This window comes from Eschrichtius robustus, chromosome 5 (genome assembly GCF_028021215.1).
Source record: "Eschrichtius robustus isolate mEscRob2 chromosome 5, mEscRob2.pri, whole genome shotgun sequence".
Classification (NCBI taxonomy): domain Eukaryota; kingdom Metazoa; phylum Chordata; class Mammalia; order Artiodactyla; family Eschrichtiidae; genus Eschrichtius; species Eschrichtius robustus.
This window is the reverse complement of record NC_090828.1, coordinates 51,196,679-51,218,502: the sequence shown is the minus strand read 5'-3', so window position 1 is coordinate 51,218,502 and position 21,824 is coordinate 51,196,679. Positions and strand designations below refer to the sequence as shown.

The 21,824-nt window shown below is 35.7% G+C and overlaps 1 protein-coding gene across 1 annotated transcript in view; it reads left to right on the top strand.

The window, feature by feature from the left end:
* Window positions 1-21,824, top strand: part of DNAJC10 (DnaJ heat shock protein family (Hsp40) member C10) — a 61,803-nt gene that overhangs the window by 5,788 nt on the left and 34,191 nt on the right. The window contains exons 5-9 of the mRNA XM_068544824.1: window positions 64-114; window positions 5,600-5,682; window positions 6,288-6,419; window positions 6,996-7,089; window positions 8,166-8,243. Of these exons, the coding sequence (XP_068400925.1) occupies window positions 64-114; window positions 5,600-5,682; window positions 6,288-6,419; window positions 6,996-7,089; window positions 8,166-8,243 (438 nt within the window). The remainder of the gene's footprint in view (window positions 1-63; window positions 115-5,599; window positions 5,683-6,287; window positions 6,420-6,995; window positions 7,090-8,165; window positions 8,244-21,824) is intronic.

Genomic DNA, 21,824 nt, shown 5'->3' with positions numbered 1-21,824 from the left:
TTATGTGGTAATTTATTTTTATGATGAAGTTTTAACTATAATTTTATGTATTTTTCTAAATAGGTATTTATGACGATGATCCTGAAATCATTACATTGGATAGAAGAGAATTCGGTAAGTTTGGGGGTATATGATTTTCTAAAGCTAGTTCAAGACCAGTCTCTTAACTAAAACGCTCAAGGACAAATGCATTTAGAATTTAGAAATTTTAAAAATTTTAGCAAGGTAATATGGTATATACTGTATTTTAAATAATGTTCTATAACCATAGTTGAGGTTTTCACATAGTTTCTTTTATTGTCATCATCAACTTTTCTTTCCATTATGTCAGTGAACTTTTATGACATTCTGTGTATTAGCAACAATAATTATTCCTCTCATTTGGCAGTTGAGGAAATGAAACCTTAGAAGTGCTAGCAACATCCTCAACATTCTGTACGTGTGTGTTTGTGTATAATTGACACATTTGAAATAATGAACCAATATTTATTCTTTTTTTCTATATTTTTTCACATTATTAAAAAGTGTTTATATTTAAGAGTAGTTATGTGAAAAGAAAAGCCTAATACAAAATTGTATACGCAGTATAATACAAATCATACAAAAGGTATACACATATATGCATAGAGGATAAAAGCTGGATGAGAACAAAATAAAAATATCAGCACTGATAAAAAAGTTCTTAGCAGAATGTGGGGCAGTATACTATTTTTTAAAAAATAATATTTATACAGCGAAATGCATAAGTGTATACTAAATAAAAGAAGTAAAAATAACACATAGCCCCCATATCAGTTCAGGATAGGTTTGTATGCCAGGTGAGCTTCCTGCAAACTTGCAGAAATACTTCTGGTTTTAGAACTTTTATATTTCAGGGTTTTGAATAAGTATGTGGTTATTTTTGGAAGCAGATTTAATTTGATCTGTGATTTGTGTGAAAATGAATATAAAAATATATTTCTACTGCACTTTGCATTGCATTGTAGAAAACCTTAAAGATGCTTACATTTTCAAATTTGTACACTTGTAATAAAATATTCTTTTCTACTTCAAACCAATATATTTTACCTCAAATCATATTTCAATTTTATTTTGCTGTGTTACAGTCTCATTTAATTTAGAAAACTAAAATAGCATACTAGCTGCAAAATAAATTTTTATAATTTCTCATGTTATCATCATAAACAATGTGTTACAGTCACTTGTTTCTGTACAGTTCCTTCTAAGCAAGAATTGCATCGTATTCTTAACTTGTATATCATGTTGGCGAGTTCAGGCCTACAAGGTAGCTGTTCAGTACATTATTTTGTTAAAAGTCTTGTAGTGAACACTTGAACAAGCTCTAAGGAAAATGGGTGTCTTCTCTACAGAGGAAATGGAGGAAAATTCGATTCATTTGCATTGTTGGTAGACAGAACTGACACCCATGTCACAAGCTTGCAGAATCATAACTTTTTAGACTGTAGTTATATGAACCTATTGATTTTTCTGTGGTTATTGTCTCTCATCTGCTAGTCAATCAATAAGTATTTTGTGGTCCTGTGGGGCAGAAAACTTTGGAATTAGAGATAGAATTAGAGGAACTGAACAAAACCTGCAAGCTGACTAATCCATGAATCCACCCAGAATGAAAGACTTTCCTGATGGTTGTATTGCACATGGATTCAAACTTTTTCAGATTTGTTATTATAGAGAAAAGGTTAAGAACTGCTAATAATTCATATGGAACTCCGAATAGTAGTTAAGAATTAATAGTCACAAAACCTTAGAGACAGTTTTTCAGAAATAATTAACTGACATTGATAGGTTCGGTGCAAAGTTGCCACTATTCAGTCTGAACTCTAATACTACCCTGTGTATTACTAGGCTAAGACAAGCTGATCCCTAAGTTTTAGCTGAAGAAGCCAAGGGAGGACGATAAATAAGGATGGATAGTAGTATCAACTTGTGCTTATGTAAATATCACATTAGCATACTTGGCTGTGGGTCTCTTTCCATTACCAGTAGTTTCTATTGGTTTGGGTCACTTAATCTGGTCTTCTGTGTAACTAATTATATAAACAATTATGGAGTTATTTTTAAGTTATGTATGTTCTCTTGCTCCAGAGAGAAGTTATATTTTCTTCTGACTAGGGTCACTAACAATCTCAGATCAGCTTTATCCAAACAGAGACTGAAATGATTCAGAAGCTGAGCTTTGTACTTGTACAGGACTGGTCTCCTTCCAGTTCATCTTTATTTACAGGACCCTTCTCTACATGTGCCCTGAACTCCATCTTTGTCCCTCTAGTCTCATGAATCTATTGAAAGCTCTGCTCAGTTTCTTGCCTATCAACTACCTCCTGGCAAACATTGGCCCCCTGATTTCTACCTCCTCCCATTCCTGGGCCCTGTAATTCTTCTCTGCATTGGTAACTCTCTGATGCTTTCAACAGTAGTCGTTTGTATTTTGTCCAGTTCTGAAGTTGTAGTGGAAGAGTTAATCCAAATTACATAGTTCACTTTTATCAGGAGTGGAACTCTGAAATGTTCAACTATAGTACAGAAGAAAAAATGTGATTAATAAACTTCACTTTGAAGTTCTTATCCTTCCCATTAAACATGATGCATGTTATCTTTTTATATGTCATACAAAAGTATTATGCAGTTATTAAAACAAGTTCTAGATAGTACCTGCGAAAGCAAAGAACATCTTGCACTTAACAGTAGTCATTTTGAGTAGTACCCACACAATACATTCATCCTTTTGAAGACACGCTCAAGAAATTAAAGAGGAACTCAAAGCACTTCTGCCTTTTTTTACATTTTTCTAGGCTAACAGAAGCTATTAGCTATAATCACATAAATATTAACAGACATTAGCTATAGTTGTATAGTTTAGAAGCTGAAAATCACATTTTGAAATATACTTGTTCTATTCTGAGTCACGGGGTTATGCAAAAACATCCCATTGAGCTTTGATAATACAGTATTAAAAATATTTTTAATAATAGTGGGAACTGGGCAAATAAGTTAGAAGTAGTCTATGAAAACAAAGTACCAAGATGGGAGACATTTTTTTTTCCCACTTTAAATAAGGTTTTGTGTCAAATTAAATGCCATTATTTTTTTCCCTTCCAGTTTTATTGAGATATAACTGACATACGGCACTGTATAAGTTTAAGGTGTACAGCATGATTTGACTTACATCCATCATGAAATGATGATCAAAATAAGTTTAGTAAATATTCATTATCTTATACAGATACAAAATTAAAGAAATAGGAAAAAATGTTTTCTTGTAATGGAACTCTCAGGATTCGCTCTTAACAACTTTTATATATGATATACAGCATTGTTGATTATATTTATGATGTTCTACATTCCATCCCTAGTACTTATTTGTCTCGTAACTAGAAGTTTGTACCTTTTGACCACCTTCATCCAACTCTCCCTCCCCCCGACCCCTGCCTCTGGTAACCACAAACCTGATCTCTTTTTCTGTGAGTTTGTTTCTGAAGTGTAATGACATACAACACTGTGTTAGTTCCTGTTACACAACATAGTGACTTGGTGTTTCTGTACATTTCAAAGTGATCACTACAGTAAGTCTGATTATGATATGTCACCATACAAAGATATTACATAGTCGTTGACTACTCCACACACTGTACGTAGCAGTCTCTGTGTGTGTGCTTATTAACTCATTTTAACAACCCTGCATTTTTACTCCCTCCACCACCACATTTACTGACTTTGACGTCATATTTTACATCTTTTTGTTTTATATATTCCTTAATTATTTATTGAGTATATTTTGTCTTTTAACCTTTTTACTAGCTTTATACATGGCTGATTTACTACCTTTATTGTATATTTGACTTTAACAATGAGATTTTTTTTTTTTTTTTTTGAAATTTTTTTTCCTTCCATAATTTTCATTTTTCTAGTTGTGGCCTTTTCTTTTTCACTTAGGTAAGTCCCTGTAACATTTCTTGTAAAGCTGGTTTCATGGTGATGAACTCTTTTAGCTTTTGCTTCTCTGTAAAACTTTTGATCTGTCCTTCAAATCTTAATGAAAGCCTTGCTGGGTAGAGTCTTCTTGGTTATAGGTTTTTCCCTTTCATCACTTTAAATATATTGTTAAGATGTTCAAAGAATTTGGGAGAAGATTGAATGAACAGAGTGAGAAGTTAGAAGTTTTTGAACAAAGAGTTAGAAAATATAAAGAACAACCAAACAGATGAAGAATATGATAACTGAAATGAAAAAATACACTAGAAGGAATCAACAGTAGATTAGATGATGCAGAGGAATGGATCAGCAAGCTGGAAGACAGAGGAGTGGAAATCACTGAAGCCCAACAGGAAAATGAAAAAAGAATAGAAAGAAATGAGGACAGTTTAAGAGACCTCTGGGACAACGTCATGTATACTAACATTTGCGTCATAGAGGTCCCAGAGGAAAGGGGCAGAGAACATATAAGATTTTACCTAAATTCATACCAGTTGATCTAAGTCAGCATGGCAATTATTTTGACAACCTAGATAGAGTGGTCTATTTGTCAGACTTTCTAACCTTTGCCAAAGAACAGCTGATAAAATCCTGATGTATACACTTTGCTTGTAATGTATGGCTTAACTGTTTTTCACATAGATCTGTGTGTCTTGTAACTGAAATGTAGGTGAACATTATTGTGCATGTTACTAATTAATCTGAATCAGTTACACATATTTAGAATAGTGTGCATGTTTTGATGTCTTGGTATAATTTATTATAACTTATGAAAATATTTTCTTTAAAAATTACTGATAACTGATTTTCATATGGAATTACATGGAGACTCTAACTAAAAGCAAATTTTCTTAACTTTTTTATCTTGAATGTTAGAGCACATCCTTAACAATGATAAAATTTTTAAATGAATAAATTTTGTTTATATCAGATCCTCTTATAGATTAGATTATAACCTATAAGGTATTGTTGGGTAGATATTATGTAGCGTTCAGATCTATTAGCAAATATGTATTCATGTTTTGAATTGTTAAAAACTTTGATCTAATATTTCAAATAACACAATTTTCCAAGGAAAATGTCTTTTTAAGAGCAAAGATTAGGTTTAATCCCCACAGTCCTTTCTATGTCGTGTAGGTCTCTTCATTCTTTCAGAATCTGGAGTAGCTGTCAGAATTGATTGACTGTGTGCTTAACCAGTGCTGCAGATAGTAGAAGAGCTTAAATCTCAGTCTCTCTCATTGTTTCTCTTCATTTCTCTCAACCACACAGACTGTCATGAGGTTTGGCTGTTGCTTCCTTGTGTTGCTTCCTTTCTTTTTACAGCTTCTTGCTGACATTGATCATGCAGTTCAAGGTTGTTTCTTATTCAAGTAGGGCTTGGAAGAGTCAAAAAAAAAAAAAGGTATTGTTAGTTTGACAGTTGAAATAGTATGTTTTCTTCTTATAGAAAAAATTATACAGAAAATGATAAAGGCAGTGTGAGAAATATATGACTTTTTTTCATTCTGATATCAAGGAAACTTCTTAACTAAAATAGGTACAAACCTTTAGTAAATTGGTTGTTTTGGTTGTTCTAAGTTGTTTTGGTTTTATGTACTTTCAGATGCTGCTGTTAATTCTGGAGAACTGTGGTTTGTGAACTTCTACTCCCCAGGGTGTTCACACTGCCATGATTTAGCTCCCACAGTACGTATTTTTTACATCCTGATTATTAAAGTCTTACTGTTTACAACTGATCTGTTATTTGAGTGTTTTTTTAAATTTGAGTGTTATTTGAGGGTTTTTTCTATTAGTAGTAACTATAACAGAAATGACTATAATATTTTTTCACGTGTATATGGTTTTATTTCCTGAGCATAATCTCCTTTAAGAAAGTACAGCTTGGGGACTTCCCTGGTGGTGCAGTGGTTAAGAATCCGCCTGCCAATGCAGGGGACACGGGTTCAAGCCCTGGCCCGGTAAGATCCCACATGCCACAGAACAACTAAACCCGTATGCCACAACTACTGAGCCTGTGCTCTAGAGCACATGAGCCACAACTACTGAAGCCCGCGCGCCTAAAGCCCGTGCTCCGCAACAAGAGAAGCCACTGCAATGAGAAGCCTGCGCACCACAACAAAGTGTAGCCCCCTCTCTCCGCAGCTAGAGAAAGCCTGTGTGCACCAGCAAAGACCCAGTGCAGCCAAAAAGAAATAATTAATTAATTTTTAAAAAAAAGGAAAGTACAGCTTGAAGAATGTTCAGGGAAAGATAAATGATCTTATAAGAAGAAACTTTTTTTTTCCTCATAGTGGAGAGACTTTGCTAAAGAAGTAGATGGATTGCTTCGAATTGGAGCTGTTAACTGTGGCGATGATAGAATGCTTTGCCGAATGAAAGGAGTGAACAGTTATCCCAGCCTCTTCATTTTTAGGTCTGGAATGGTAAGAGAGAAAATTGGCATTTTTTTTTTTAATTGGTAGAACATTATAACAAGGGGAATACTAGAGAAAACACTATGTGAATTTGTAGAATCTTCTGTTTTTTAAGTCTTATTTTAGATGCCATCTAACTGTAGTCATAATAAACATTTTTTATTATACTGTGAATACTTTTAGATGCCATTATTTTGTCTTTGTTCTATTTCAAAATTAAATGTTTGCCAATTTCACTTTCCATCTTAAAGAACATAATGTTAACCAATATGCATGTTGTACTTTATAATTTACGAAGTATTTTACAGGTGTTTTCTCTCATTGAATGTAAAGTTCTGATTTCCCTTCCTCTCCCCAGTGTTAAGTGATAAAAGTGAAACTAAAAACATTATAAATAGTATTATTCAAATGTCTGACATGGAATCTATGCAGTCAAGATTCTTACTTAGCATGTCAGTTAGAAATACACTGTACTATTGAGAGACAGATCTTACTTATTCAGGATAATGGAGAATCAAGGTATTTGGTATGCGTTTTAAAAAGAAAAAGTAAAAGACATTTCTCTTTTTATAAATAAAAAAATAGGCTGCAGTGAAATACCATGGTGACAGATCAAAGGAAAGTTTAGTGAATTTCGCCATGCAGCATGTTAGAAGCACAGTGACAGAATTGTGGACAGGTAATTTTGTTTTCATAATTTGCTTGATTTTCAAGGGTACTTTGAATTGGTATTTTAAGCTTTTCAGTGGCAATGTTCTAGTCATAATACTGAAATTTTTGAATATCTTTTCCATGCTTCTTAGAAGGGAATTGTGTCATTTGTTCTGAGCCCTACTAAATAGTAGGCATTTAAAAAATTAACTATATTTATATATAAACTAAAACAATTTTGATGTAGGACATGGGTATGAAGTGGGGCTAGGTGAAAAGGCAACTTTTAAAGTGCAACTAAATATTTAGTAAACCAAGTGTTTTATTGCTTTCATAAGTATACTACATCAGGCAGTAAATTCATGCCTGTATTCAGTTTAATTTTGAAGTTTAAAAACTCGTCTAATCTTAGGTTTTGAATTCATCAAGTGACTTTAGGTGGGTTATTTAATTATCTGTACTACCCATGAAATGATAGTATTTACTTCTAAAGGGATGCTCATATCATTCATTGAATACAGTTATGTCTCTGAAACTATGTTAAATACTAGGGCTGTAGTAATAAACTATATAATCCCTGCCTTCCAGGACCCCATTAGTAAACCATTAAAATGCAGTGTAGTAACCATTATGATAGAGGTAAGCTTAGGGAAGCATGAAAGATATGAAAGAACTCAGGTGGGGAAAGGAGGAAGGGTTAGGAAATTCTTCTTGAACGAGGTCAGATATAACCTGTCTTGAAAGTGAAGAGGAAGCCTTAAAAGGTCACTGGGAAACTGGCGGTATTTCATGAATCTAACAAAAAGATGGGTAATGGGTAGAGTGGCTTGGGGAAGAATATGGCTGGCTGAATGGGTAGACAAAGCTCAGATCACAAGGGGCCTTACTTGCCAATTTGTTTCTTAATAATGAATTTAGATTTTATATGATTTAAAAAAATAAATAGTTGAAGGAATTTGATATGCTCAAGAGGATTTTTAGGAATCCTGAAAACTACTCAGAGTGGATTGGAAATGGGTGACATTAGAAGGGAAAACCCATTTAGAAAACGGTTTCCATTATGGAGTAGTAAATGATCAGAAATTTTCTTTATTTTCTCTTAAGGAAATTTTGTTAACTCCATACAAACTGCGTTTGCTGCTGGTATCGGCTGGCTGATCACTTTTTGTTCCAAAGGAAGAGGTAATATTTGTTATTTTGTTATGATGAAGAGACCATGACATTTGATTTTTAGGTGACAATCTTTTTTTTCCCCTAGGTTTATTGAGATATAATTGACATAGAGCATTCTGTAACTTTAAGGTGTACAATTTGTTGATTTGAAACACATGTTGCAAAATGATGACCACCACCATAACATTAGCTAACATCTCCATCCTGTCATCTATTTACCATTTCTTTCTTGGGGTGAGAACATTTAAGATCTACTCTTTCAGCAGCTTTCAAGTATTTTATACAGTATTGCTAGCTATAATCACTATATGCTGTACAGTAGATCCCCAGAAGTTATTAATCTTGTAACTGGAAGTATGTACCCTTAGATTAAGTGAAAGTCTTAAGTATGCTTCTATAATTGATTATTTTCAAAATACAATTTGTACCCAGTTATAATTTTTTTATTTAATGAATATTTCTTTTTGATTATTTTACACATAGGTTATAAAATTATTAAGTTCCTTCTTTCTTTTGAAGTTGAAGTGCATATTTACAATATTGTGTTAGTTTCAGGTGTACAGCATAGTGATTCAGTTTGGTTTTTTTGTGGAATATATTCCATTATAGGTTATTACAAGATATTGGGTATAATTCCCTGTACTATACAGTAAATCCTTGTTGCTTATCTATTTCATGTAAAGTAGCTTGTTTCTGTTAATCCCACACTGTTAATTTGTCCTTTCCTCCCTCTCTCTCCCCTTTGGTAACCATAAATTTGTTTCCTGTGTCCGTAAGTCTGTTTCTGTTTTGTATTAAATAGACTGAGTTGTATTATTTTTTAGATTCCACATATAAATGATATCATATATTTGTCTTTGTCTGACTTACTTCACAAAGTATAATATTCTCTGGGTCCATCCATGTTGCTGCAAATGGCAATATTTCATTCTTTTTATGGCTAATGTTCCATTGTATCCATACCACATCTTAAGCCAGTTGTCTGTTGATGGGCACTTGGGTTGTTTCCATGTCTTGGCTATTGTAAATAGTGCTGCTGTGAACATTGGGGTGCATGTATCTTTTCAAATTACAGTTTTTGTCTTTTCCAGATATATCCCCAGGAGTGGAATTTCTGGATCATATGGTAGCTCTATTTTTAGTTTTTTTTGAGGAACCACCATACTGTTCTCCATAGTGGCTGTACCAGTTTACATTCCCACCAACAGTGTAGCAGGGTTCCCTTTTCTCCACACCCTTTCCAGCATTTATTTGTAGACTTTTTGATGATAGCCATACTTACTGGTGTGAGATGATACCTCATCATGGTTTTGATTTGCATTTCTTTAATAATTAGCCATGTTGAGCATCTTTAATGTGCCTGTTGGCCATCTGTATGGCTTCTTTGGAGAAATCTCTATTTAGGTCTTCTGCCCTTTTTTTTTTTTTTCCTTTTTGGCCACACAACACGGCATGTGGTATCTTACTTCCCCAACCAGGGACTGAACCTTCTTCCCCTGCATTGGAAGCACAGAGTCTTAACCACTGGACCACCAGGGAAGTTCCTGCCCATTTTTTGATTGGGTTGTTTGTTTTTTTTAATTTGGTCATATGAGCTACTTACATATTTTGGATATTAACCCCATTTCAGTCACATCATTTGCAAATATTTTCTCCCATTCCTTAAGTTGTCTTTTCATTTTGTTGAAGGTTTCTTTGCTGTGCAAAAGCTTGTAAGTTTGATTAGGTCCTGTTTGTTTATTTTTGGTTTTTATTGCTTTTGCCTTGGGAGATTGATCTAAGAAAATATTTCTACAATTTATGTACAAGAATGTTTTGCCTATGTTCTCTCTTAGGAATTTTATGGTGTCGTGTCTTATATTTAGGTCTTTAAATCTTTTTTTTTTTTTAATTGAAGTATAGTTGATTTACAGTGTTGTGTTAATTACTGCTGTATAGCAAAGGGATTCAGTTATACATATATTTACATTCTTTTTTTTTAGTATTCTTTTCCATTATGGTTTATCATAGGATATTGAACATAGTTCTCTGTGCTATACAGTAGGACCTTGTTGTTTATCCATTCTGTATGTAAAAGCTTACATCTGCTAACCCCAACCTCCTATTCCATTCCCCCACAACCCCTTCCCCCTTGGCAACCACCAGTCTGTTCTCTATATCCGTGATTCTGTTTCTGTTTCATAGGTTCATTTCTGTTGTATTTTAGATTCCACATATAAGTGATATCACATGGTATTTGTCTTTCTCTTTGACTTACTTCACTTAGTAGATCGTCTCTAGTTGCATCCATGTTGCTGCAAATGGCATTATTTCATTCTTTTTTATGGCTGAGTAGTATTCCATTGTATATACGTACCACATCTTCTTTATCCATTCATCTATCGATGGACATTTAGGTTGTTTCCATGTCTTGGCTATTGTGAATAGTGCTGCTGTGAACATAGGGGTGCATGTGTCTTTTTGGAATGGAGTTTTGTCTGGATATAAGCCCAGGAGTGGGATTGCTGGATCATATGGTAATTCTGTTTTTAGTTTTTTGAGGAACCTATATTCTGTTCTCTGTATTGGCTACACCAACTTACATTCCCACCAACAGTGTTGGAGTGTTCTCTTTTCTCCACACCCTCTCCAGCATTTGCTATTTGTAGACTTTCTGATGATGGCCATTTTGACTGGAGGTGGTACCTCACTGTAGTTGTGATTTGCATTTCTCTAATAATTTGTGATGTTGAGCATCTTTTCATGTGCCCACTGGCCATCTGTATTTCTTCTTTGGAGAAATGTCTGTTTACGTCTTCTACAAATTTTTCAATTTGGTGGTTTGGGTTTTTGTTGTTGAGTTATATGAGCTGTTTGTGTATTTTGGAAATTAAGCCCCTGTTGGTTGCATCATTTGCAAATATTTTCTCCCATTCTGTAGGTTGGCTTTTTGTTTTTGTTTATGGTTTCCTTTCCTGTGAAAAAGCTTTTAAGTTTGATTAGGTCCCATTTGTTTATTTTAGTTTTTATTTTTATTGCCTTGGGAGACTGAGCTAAGAAAACGCTGGTATGATTTATGTCAGAAAATGTTTTGCCTATGATTTCTTCTAGGAGTTTTATGGTGTCATGTCTTATATTTAAGTCTTTAAGCCATTTTGAGTTTATTTTTGTGTATGGTGAGAGGGTGTGTTCTAACTTCACTGATTTACATGTGGCTGTCCAACTTTCCCAACACCACATGCTGAAGAGATTGTTTTTTCCCCATTGTATATTCTTGCCTCCTCTGTTGAAGATTAATTGACCGTAGGTGTGTGGGTTTATTTCTGGGCTCTCTGTTCTGTCCCATTGATCCATATGTCTGTTTTTGTGCCAATGCCACACTGCTTTGATTACTGTAGCTTTGTAGTATTGTCTGAAGTCTGGGAGGGTTATGCCTCTTGCTTTGTTCTTTTTCTTCAGGATTGCTTTGGCAACTCTGGCTCTTTTATGGTTCCATATGAATTTTAGGATTATTCTAATTCTGTGAAAATGTCATGGGTAATTTGATAGGGATTGCATTAAATCTGTAGATTGCTTTGGGTAGTATGGCCATTTTAACAATATTAATTTTTCCAATCTAGGAGCATGGGTTATCTTTCCATTTTTTTGAATCGTCTACAGTTTCCTTTTTTAATGTTTCATAGTTCTCATCGTATAAGTCTTTCACCTCCTTGGTCAGGTTTATTCCTAAGTAGTTTATTTTGGGGCTGTGATTTTAAAAGGTATTGGTTTTTTACATTCTCTTTCTGATATTTCATTGTTGGTGTGAAGAAATGCAACCGATATCTGTATGTTACTTTAAAATATTTTTTTATACAGCAGGTTCTTATTAGTTATCTGTTTTATACATATTAGTGTATATACATCAGTGCCAATGTCCCAATTCATCCCACCACCAGCCCCAACCCCTGCTTTCCCTGCTTGGTGTCCATACGTTTGTTCTCTACATCTGTGTCTCTATTTCTGCCTTGCAACCTGGTTCATCTGTACCATTTTTCTAGATTCCACATATGCATGAATATATGATATTCCTTTTTCTCTTTCTGACTTCATTTTGTATGCAGTCTCTAGGTCCATCCATATCTCTACAAATGACCCAGTTTCGTTCCTTTTTATGGCTGAGTCATATTCCATTGTATATATGTACCACATCTTCTTTATCCATTCGTCTGTCGATGGGCATTTAGGTTGCTTCCAGGACCTGACTATTGTAAATAGTGCTGCACTGAACATTGGGGTGCATGTGTCTTTTTGAATTACGGTTTTCTCTGGGAATATGCCCAGTAGTGGGATTGCTGGGTCATATGGTAGTTCTATTTTTAGTTTTTTAAGGAGCCTCCATACTGTTCTCCATAGTGGCTGTATCAATTTACATTCCCACCAACAGTGCAAGAGGGTTCCCTTTTCTCCACACGCTCTCCAGCATTTGCTGTTTGTAGATTTTCTGATGATGCCCATTCTAACCGGTGTGAGGTGATACCTCACTGTAGTTTTGATTTGGATTTCTCTAATAATTAGTGATGTTGAGCAGCTTTTCATGTGCCTCTTGGCCATCTGTATGTTTTCTTTGGAGAAATGTCTATTCCGGTCTTCTGCCCATTTTTGGATTGGGTTGTTTGTTTCTTTAATATTGAGCTGCATGAGCTGTTTATATATTGTGGAGATTAATCCTTTGTCCATTGATTCGTTTACAAATATTTTCTCCCATTCTGAAGATTGTCTTTTCATCTTGTTTATGGTTTCCTTTGCTGTTCAAAAGTTTTGAAGTTTCATTAGGTCCCATTTGTTTATTTTTGTTTTTATTCCCATTACTCTAGGAGGTGGATCCAAAAAGATCTTGCTGTGATTTATGTCAAAGAGTCTTCTTCCTATCTTTTCCTCTAAGAGTTTTATAGTGCCTGGTCTTACATTTAGGTCTCGAATCCATTTTGAGTTTATTTTTGTGTATGGTGTAAGGGAGTGTTCTAATTTCATTCTTTTACATGTAGCTGTCCAATTTTCCCAGCACCACTTATTGAAGACACTGTCTTTTCTCCATTGTATATGTCCTTGCCTCCTTTGTCATAGATTAGTTGACCATAGGTACGTGGGTTTATCTCTGGGCTTTCTATACTGTTCCATTGATCTATATTTCTGTTTTTGTGCCAGTACCATAGTGTCTTGATGACTGTAGGTGTGTAGTATAGTTTGAAGTCAGGGAGTCTGGTTCCTCCAGCTCCATTTTTTTCCCTCAAGATTGCTTTAGCTATTCGGGGTCTTTTGTGTCTCCATACAGATTTTAAGATTTTTTGTTCTAGTTCTGTAAAAAAATGCCATTGGTAATTTGATAGGGATTGCACTGAATCTGTAGATTGCTTTGGGTAGTATAGTCATTTTCACAATATTGATTCTTCCAATCCAAGAACATGGTATATCTCTCCATCTGTTTTGTCATCTTTAATTTCTTTCATCACTGTCTTAGAGTTTTCTGAGTACAGATCTTTTACCTCCTTAGGTAGGTTTATTCCTAGGTATTTTATTCTTTTTGTTGCAATGGTGAATGGAATTGTTTCCTTAATTTTTCTTTCTGGTCTTTCGTTGTTAGTGTATAGGAATGCAAGAGATTTCTGTGCATTAATTTTCTATCCTGCAACTTTACCAAATTTATTGATTAGCTGTAGTAGTTTTCTGGTGGCATCTTTAGGATTCTCTATGTATACTATCATGTCATCTGCAAACAGTGACAGTTTTACTTTTTCTTTTCTGATTTGGATTCCTTTTATTTCTTTTTCTTCTCTGACTACTGTGGCTAAAACTTCCAAAACTGTGTTGAATAACAGTGGTTAGAGTGGGCAACCTTGTCTTGTTCCTGATCTTAGAGGAAATGGTTGCAGTTTTTCACCATTGAGAACAATGTTGGCTGTGGGTTTGTCATATATGGCCTTTATTATGTTGAGGTAGGTTCCCTCTTTGCCTACTTTCTGGAGAGTTTTTATAAATGGGTGTTGAATTTTGTCGAAAGCTTCTTGTGCATCTATGGAGATGATTATATGGTTTTTATCTTTCAGTTTGTTAATATGGTGTATCACATTAATTGATTTGCATATATTGAAGAATCCTTGCATCCCTGGGGTAAATCCCACTTGATCCTGGTGTATGATCCTTTTAATGTGTTGTTGGATTCTGTTTGCTAGTATTTTGTTGAGGATTTTTGCATCTATATTCATCAGAGATATTGGTCTATAATTTCCTTTTTTGTAGTACCTTTGTTTGGTTTCAGCATCAGGGTGATGGTGGCCTCATAGAATGAGTTTGGGAGTGTTCCTTCCGCTGTAATTTTTTGGAAGTGTTTGAGAAGGATGGGTGTTAGCTCTTCTATAAATATTTGATAGAATTCACCTGTGAAGCCATCTGGTCCTGGACTTTTGCTTCTTGGAAGATTTTTAGTCACAGTTATTTGTGTAACTTTCATTACTTGTGATTGGTCTGTTCACATTTTCTATTTCCTCCTGGTTCAGTCTTAGAAGGTTATACCTTTCTAAGAATTTGTCCATTTCTTCCAGGTTGTCCATTTTATTGGCATAGAGTTGCTTGTAGTAGTCTCTTACGATGCTTTGTATTTCTGCGATGTCCGTTGTAACTTCTCCTTTTTCATTTCTGATTTTATTGATTTGAGTCCTCTCCCTCTTTTTCTTGATGAGTCTGGCTAAAAAGGTTTACCAATTTTGTTTATCATCTCAAAGAACCAGCTTTTAGTTTTATTGATCTTTGCTATTGTTTTCTTTGTTTCGCTTTCATTTATTTCGGCTCTGATCTTTATGAGTTCTTTCCTTCTACTATGGGTTTTGTTTGTGCTTCTCTCTCTAGTTCCTTTAGGTTGTAAGGTTAGATTGTTTATATGAGATTTTTCTTGTTTCTTGAGGTAGGATTGTATAGCTATAAACTTCTCTCTTAGTACTGCTTTTGCTGAATCCCATAGGTTTTTGATTGTCGTGTTTTCATTGTCATTTGTCTTTAGGTATTTTTTGATTTCCTCTTTGATTTCTTCAGTGATCTCTTGGTTATTTAGTATCGTATTGTTTAGCCTTCATGTGTTTGTGTTTTTTACTTTTTTTCCCTGTAATTCATTTCTAATCTCATAGCGTTGTGGTTGGAAAAGATGCTTGATATGATTTCAGTTTTCTTAAATTTACCAAGGCTTGATTTGTGACCCAAGATGTGATCTATCCTGGAGAATGTTCTGTGTGGACTTGAGAAGAAAGTGTAATCTGCTGTTTTCGGATGGAATGTCCTGTAAATATCAGTTAAATCTATCTGGTCTATTGTGTCATTTAAAGATTGTGTTTCTTTATTAATTTTCTGTCTGGATGATCTGTCCATTGGTGTAAGTGAGGTGTGAAAGTCCCCCACTATTATTGTGTTACTGTCGATTTCACCTTTTATAGCTGTTAGTATTTGCCTTATGTATTGAGGTGTTCCTATGTTAGGTACACATATAGTTATAATTGTTTTATCTTCTTCTTGGATTGATCCCTTGATCATTATGTAGTGTCCTTCCTTGTCTCTTGTAACATTTTTTATTTTTAAAGTCTATTTTATCTGATATGAGTACTGCTACACCAGCTTTCTTTTGATTTCCATTTGCATGGAATATCTTTTTCCATCCTCTCACTTTCAGTCTGTATGTGTTCCTAGGTCTGAAGTGGGTCTCTTGTAGACAGCATATAGATGGGTCTTGTTTTTGTATCCATTCCGCAAGCCTGTGTCTTTTGGTTGGAGCATTTAGTCCATTCATGTTTAAGGTAATTATTGGTATCTATGTTCCTATGACCATTTTCTTAATTGTTTTGGGTTTGTTTTTGTAGGTCCTTTTCTTCTCTTGTGTTTCCCACTTAGAGAAGTTCCTTTAGCATTTGTTGTAGAGCTGGTTTGGTGGTGCTGAATTCTCTTAGCTTTTGCTTGTCTGTAAAGCTGTTGGTTTCTCTGTTGAATCTGAATGAGATCCTTGCCGGGTAGAGTAACCTTGGTTGTAGGTTCTTCCCTTTCATCACTTTAAATATATCTTGGTACTCCCTTCTGGCTTGTAGAGTTTCTGCTGAGAAATCAGCTGTTAACCTTATGGGAGTTCCCTTGTATGTTATTTGCCGTATTTCTCTTGTTGCTTTTAATCATTTTTCTTTGTCTTTAATTTTTGTCAGTTTGATTAGTATGTGTCTCAGCATGTTTCTCCTTGCGCTTCTGCCTGGGACTCTCTGCACTTCCTGGACTTGGGTGGCTATTTCCTTTCCCGTGTTAGGGAAGTTTTCAACTATAATCTCTTCAGATATTTTCTCGGGTACTTTCTCTCTCTCTTCTCCTTCTGGGACCCCTATAATGCAAATGTTGGTGCACTTAGTATTGTCCCAGAGGTCTCTTAGGCTGTCTTCATTTCTTTTCATTCTTTTTTCTTTATTCTGTTCCATGGCAGTGATTTCCACCATTCTGTCTTCCAGGTCACTTATCCATTCTTCTGCCTCAGTTATTCTCCTATTGATTCCTTCTAGTGTATTATTCATTTCAGATATTGTATTGTTTATCTCTGTTTGTTTGTTTAATTCTTCTAGGTCTTTGTTAAACATTTCTTGCATCTTCTTGATCTTTGCCTTCATTCTTTTTCCGAGGTCCTGAATCATCTTCACTATCATTATTCTGAATTCTTTTTCTGGGAGGTTGCCTATCTCCATTTCATTTAGTTGTTTTTCTAGGGTTTTATTTTGTTCTTTCATCTGTTACATAGTCCACTGCCTTTTCATTTTGTCTTTCTTTCTGTGAATGTGGTTTTTGTTCCACATGCTGCAGGATTGTAGTTCGTCTTGCTTCTCTGTATGTTACCCTTGTATCCTGCTACCTTGCTGAATTTGTTTATCAGTTCTAGTAGTTTTTGTGCGGTGTCTTTAGGGTTATTTATATATAGTATCATATCATCTGCATATGATGACAATTTTAGCTCTTCCAATTTGCATATCTTTTATTTCTTTCTCTTGTCTGATTGCTATGGCTAGGACTTCCAATACTATGTTGAATAGAAGAGGTGAGAGTGGGCATCCTTGTTTTTTTGTTTGTCTGTTTTTTTTAATTTATTTATTTTTGGCTGTGTTAGGTCTTCGTTTCTGTGTGAGGGCTTTCTCTAGTTGCGGCGAGTGGGGGGCCATTCTTCATCGCGGTACGCGGGCCTCTCACTATCGTGGCCTCTCTTGTTGCGGAGCACAGGCTTCAGACACGCAGGCTCAGTAGTTGTGGCTCACGGGCCTAGTTGCTCTGCGGCATGTGGGATCTTCCCAGACCAGGGCTTGAACCCATGTCCCCTGCATTAGCAGGCAGATTCTCAACCACTGCGCCACCAAGGAAGCCCCTGCATCCTTGTTTTGTTCCAGATTTTAGGAAGGCTTTCCTAAAACACCGTTTGACCAGGGACCAATACTCAACACCGTTGAGTATTGTATTGGCTGTAGGTGTGTCATAAATTTTACTATCTTGAGATATGTTCCCTCTGTACCTACTTTGGTAAGAGATTTTATCATGAATGGATGCTGAATTTTGTCAACTGCTGTTTCTGCATCTGTTTAGATGATCATGTGGTTTTTGCCTTTTCTTTTATTTATGTGGTGTATCACATTAATTGAGTTGTGTATGTTGAACCATCCTTGTGAATTTAGGATGGATCCCACTTGGTCATGGTGTATGATCTTTTTTATGTTTTGTAGGATTCGGTTTGCTAATGTTTTGTTGAGGTTTTTTGCATCTATATTTATCAAAGATATTGGCCTGTAATTTTCTTTTTTGGTTGTGTCTTTGTCTGGTTTTGGTAACAGGGTGATGGTGGCTTCTTGGAATGTCCTTGGGAGTGTTCCCTCCTCTTGAGTTTTTTGGAAGAGTTTGAGAAGGGTTGGTATAAATTCGTATGTTTGAGAATTCACCTGTGACGCTCTGTGGTCCTGGATTTTTGTTTGTAGGGAGTTTTTTAATTACATATTCTCTTTCACTTCTAATGATTGGTCTTTTCAAATTATCTGTTTCTTCTTGATTCAGTTTTGCTGGGCTGTATGTTTCTAGAAACCTGTCCATTTCTTCTAGGTTGTCCAATTTGTTGGTATATAATTGTTCATAGTATTTTGTATTTCTGTGGTATCAGTTGAGATTTCTCCTTTTTCATTTCTTATTTTGTTTATTTGCGTTCTCTTTCTTTTCTTCTTGGTGTGCCTGGCCAGGGGTTTTTCTATTTTCTTTACCCTTTCAAAGAACCAGCTCTTTGTTTTATTGATTTTTTAAAATTATCTTAATCTCTATTTTATTTATTTCCTCTCAGATCTTTATTATTTCCTTCCTTCTGCTGACTTTAGGTTTTGTTGTTTTTTCTAATTCTTTTTAGTGGTAGGTTAGTTTGTTTATTTGAGATTTTTCTTGTTTTTTGAGGAAGGCCTGTATCACTATGAACTTCACTCTTAAGAACTGCTTTTGCTGCATCCCAGAGATTTTGTATCATTGTGTTTGCATTGTCATTTGTCCCAAGGTATTTTGTAATTTCCTCTTTGATTTCATCGTTGAGCCATTGGTTTTTTAGTAGCATGTTGTTTAGTCTCCATGTAATCATTTTTTTCTCATTTCTTTTTTTGTGGTTAATTTCTACTTTCATTTCATTGTGGTCAAAAAAGATGCTTGAGATAATTTCTGTACTCTGAAATTTGTTGAGGCTTGTTTTGTGCCCTAGTATGTGGTCAGTCCTAGAGAATGCTCCATGTGCACTTGGAAAGAATGTGTGTTCTGATTTTTTTTGGATATAATGTCCTGAAAATATCAATTAAGTCTAGCTGTTCTATTATGTAGGGTCTCTGTTGCCTTATTGATTGTCTGGAAGATCTGTGCATTGATGTGAGTGTGGTGTTAACGTCTCGTACTACTGTTGTATTCCTATCAATTTCTACCTTTATCTCTGTTAATATTTGTTTTATGTATTTGGGTGCTACTGTATTAGGTGTATGTGTGTTGATAAGTGTGAAGTCCTCTTGTATTGATCCTTTTATCATTATATAGTGTCCTTCTTTATGACCTTTTTTTAAAAATCTATCTTGTTTGATATGAGCATTGCAACTCTTACTTTCTTATCATTTCCTTTTGTATGAAATATCTTTTTCTGTCCCCTCACTTTCAATCTATGTGTGTCCTTTGCCCTAAAGTGGGTGTCTAGTAGGTAGCATATTTTAGGCTCTTGTTTTTTTTAGCCAGTCTTCCACTCTGTGTCTTTTGATTGGAGCATTTCATCCTTTAACATTTAAGTTAATTATTGATAGATATGTATTTATTGCCATTTTAAACCTTGTTTTCCCATTGATTTTATATTTCTTCTTTGTCTCTTTGTTTTCCCTTTTGTGGTTTTTTTTTTTTTTCACACATGCACACTGTATTTTATTTTTACAAGAGATAAATAAACTGACACCAAGCATTGTAAATGTATGACCCTTTTGTGGTTTTATGATTTTCTTTTGTATTATACTTGTATTCTTTTCTTTTTGGTTTTTGTGAATCTATTGTATGTTTTTGATTTGTGGTTACCCTGCTTTTGTAGCATGTTAACCCTTCCTATTTCTGCTTGCCTTAGACTGGTAGTCATATAGGCTCAAATATATTCTAGGAAAAAAATATATACACATTTTCTTACTCCCCACATCTTATGATTTTTGATGTCCCCTTTTACGTCTTCATGTTCATCCTTTTGCTGTTCATTGTGGTTATCATCACGTTCACAGAAATTTTTTGATTTTTTTTTTTTTAATTTGTGTACTGGCTTATTTAAGTGACTTACTTTGAGGTTGTGATTTTCTCTTTCCTATAGAGTCTTGCTTCTTTTCTCTCTGATGATTTTTTTTTTTTTTTTGGCCACGTCACGTGGCATGCAGGATCTTAGTTCTTTGACCAGGGATCAAACCCATGCCCCTGCTGTGGAAGTGCAGAGTCTTAACCTCTGGACTGCCAGGGAAGTCCCCTGAGAAATTGTTTATCTCTCCTTCTATTCTAATGATAATTTTACAGGGTAGATTATCCTAGGTTGTAGATTTTTCCCTTTCAGGACTTTGAATATATCTTGCCAGTCCCTTCTGGCCTGCAGTGTTTCTGTAGATAAATCAACTGATAGTCTTATGGCGGTTCCCTTGGAATTAACTCTTTTGTTTTTCTATTGCTGCCTTTAGAACCCTCTCTTTAACTTTTGCCATTTTTATTATCGTATGTCTTGGTGTAGGTCTGTTTGGGACCCTCTGTGCTTCCTGTACCTGTATATCTGTTTACTTCTTTAGGTTTGGGAAGTTTTCAGCCATAATTTCTTCAAATACACTTTCCATCCCTTTTTCTCTTTATCCCACTTCTGGAATCCCTATTATGCATAGGTTGGCACGCTTTATATCAGAGGTCCCCAACCACAGTGGCCTGTTAGGAACCGGGCCGCACAGCAGGAAGTGAGCGGCGGACAAGTGAGCGAAGCTTCACCTGCCACTTCCCATCGCTCCCCCTCACTCACATTACCACCTGAACCATCACTTGCATTACCACCTGAACCATCCCCCCACCCCACCCCTGTCGGTGGAAAAATTGCCTTCCACACCGGTCCCTGGTGCCAAAAACGTTGGGGACCACTGCTTTATATTATCCTGTAGGTCTCTTATATTGCTTTCATTTTTTTTTCATTTGGCTTTCTGTCTGCTGTCCTGATTGGGTGATTTCCATTATTCTGTTTTCCACGTCACTTATCTGTTTTTCTGCACTATTCACTCTGTTTTTCATTGCTTTAACTCAGCTTTCATCTCGGCAGATGAGTTTTCTAATTTTTTTTGGTTCCTCTTTATAGTTTCTAGTTCCTTTTTACACTATTCTGCATTTCTGTTGATAGCCTTTCTTAATTTCTTCAGTATTTTCATTACCTCCTTTTTGAACTCGGTGTCTATTAGACTGAAGAGGTTTATTTCAGTATTTGTTCTTTCAGGGGAATGCTCTTGGTCTTTTAGCTGGAAGTGGTTCCTCTGCTTCTTCATTTTAGTTATATTTCTCTTACTCCCTGAGTTTAGGAGAAGCAATTATCTTGTGGTCTTGAATGGCTATTTACACTTGGGGGCATCCCTGTGTAGCTTGTGTGGGTTTAATTTATTTGTTGTAGGGGCTGTTTTTAGTATGGATGCCTGTCACCTCTTTCCTCAGCATGTACTTGTTGTTATCCCCTTGATAGGGGGTGTGCAGATGCAGTGGCTGGTGCCCACTCCTGGGGTTCTTGGCAGCAGTGGCAGCTCAGGCGCCCCCCTGGAGCATGCGATGGGAGCAGAGGTGGCTTGCGACCACTCCTGAGGTCTGGGAGGGAGGCGGTGGCAGCCTGCAACCGCTCCTGGCATCTGGGCAGGCAGTGGTGGCAGCTTGTGACGTCCCCTGGATCCCTTGCAGGCAGTGCCCTACCCTCTGCAAGTGTGTGCACCCGCATCCCGCCCCTCCCCTCATGCACCCCCCAAATAATGGCAGCTGGCCTCTAAGGCGGCCTAGGCTTCCTCTGTGCACACCACCAGCCATGGTCGCACT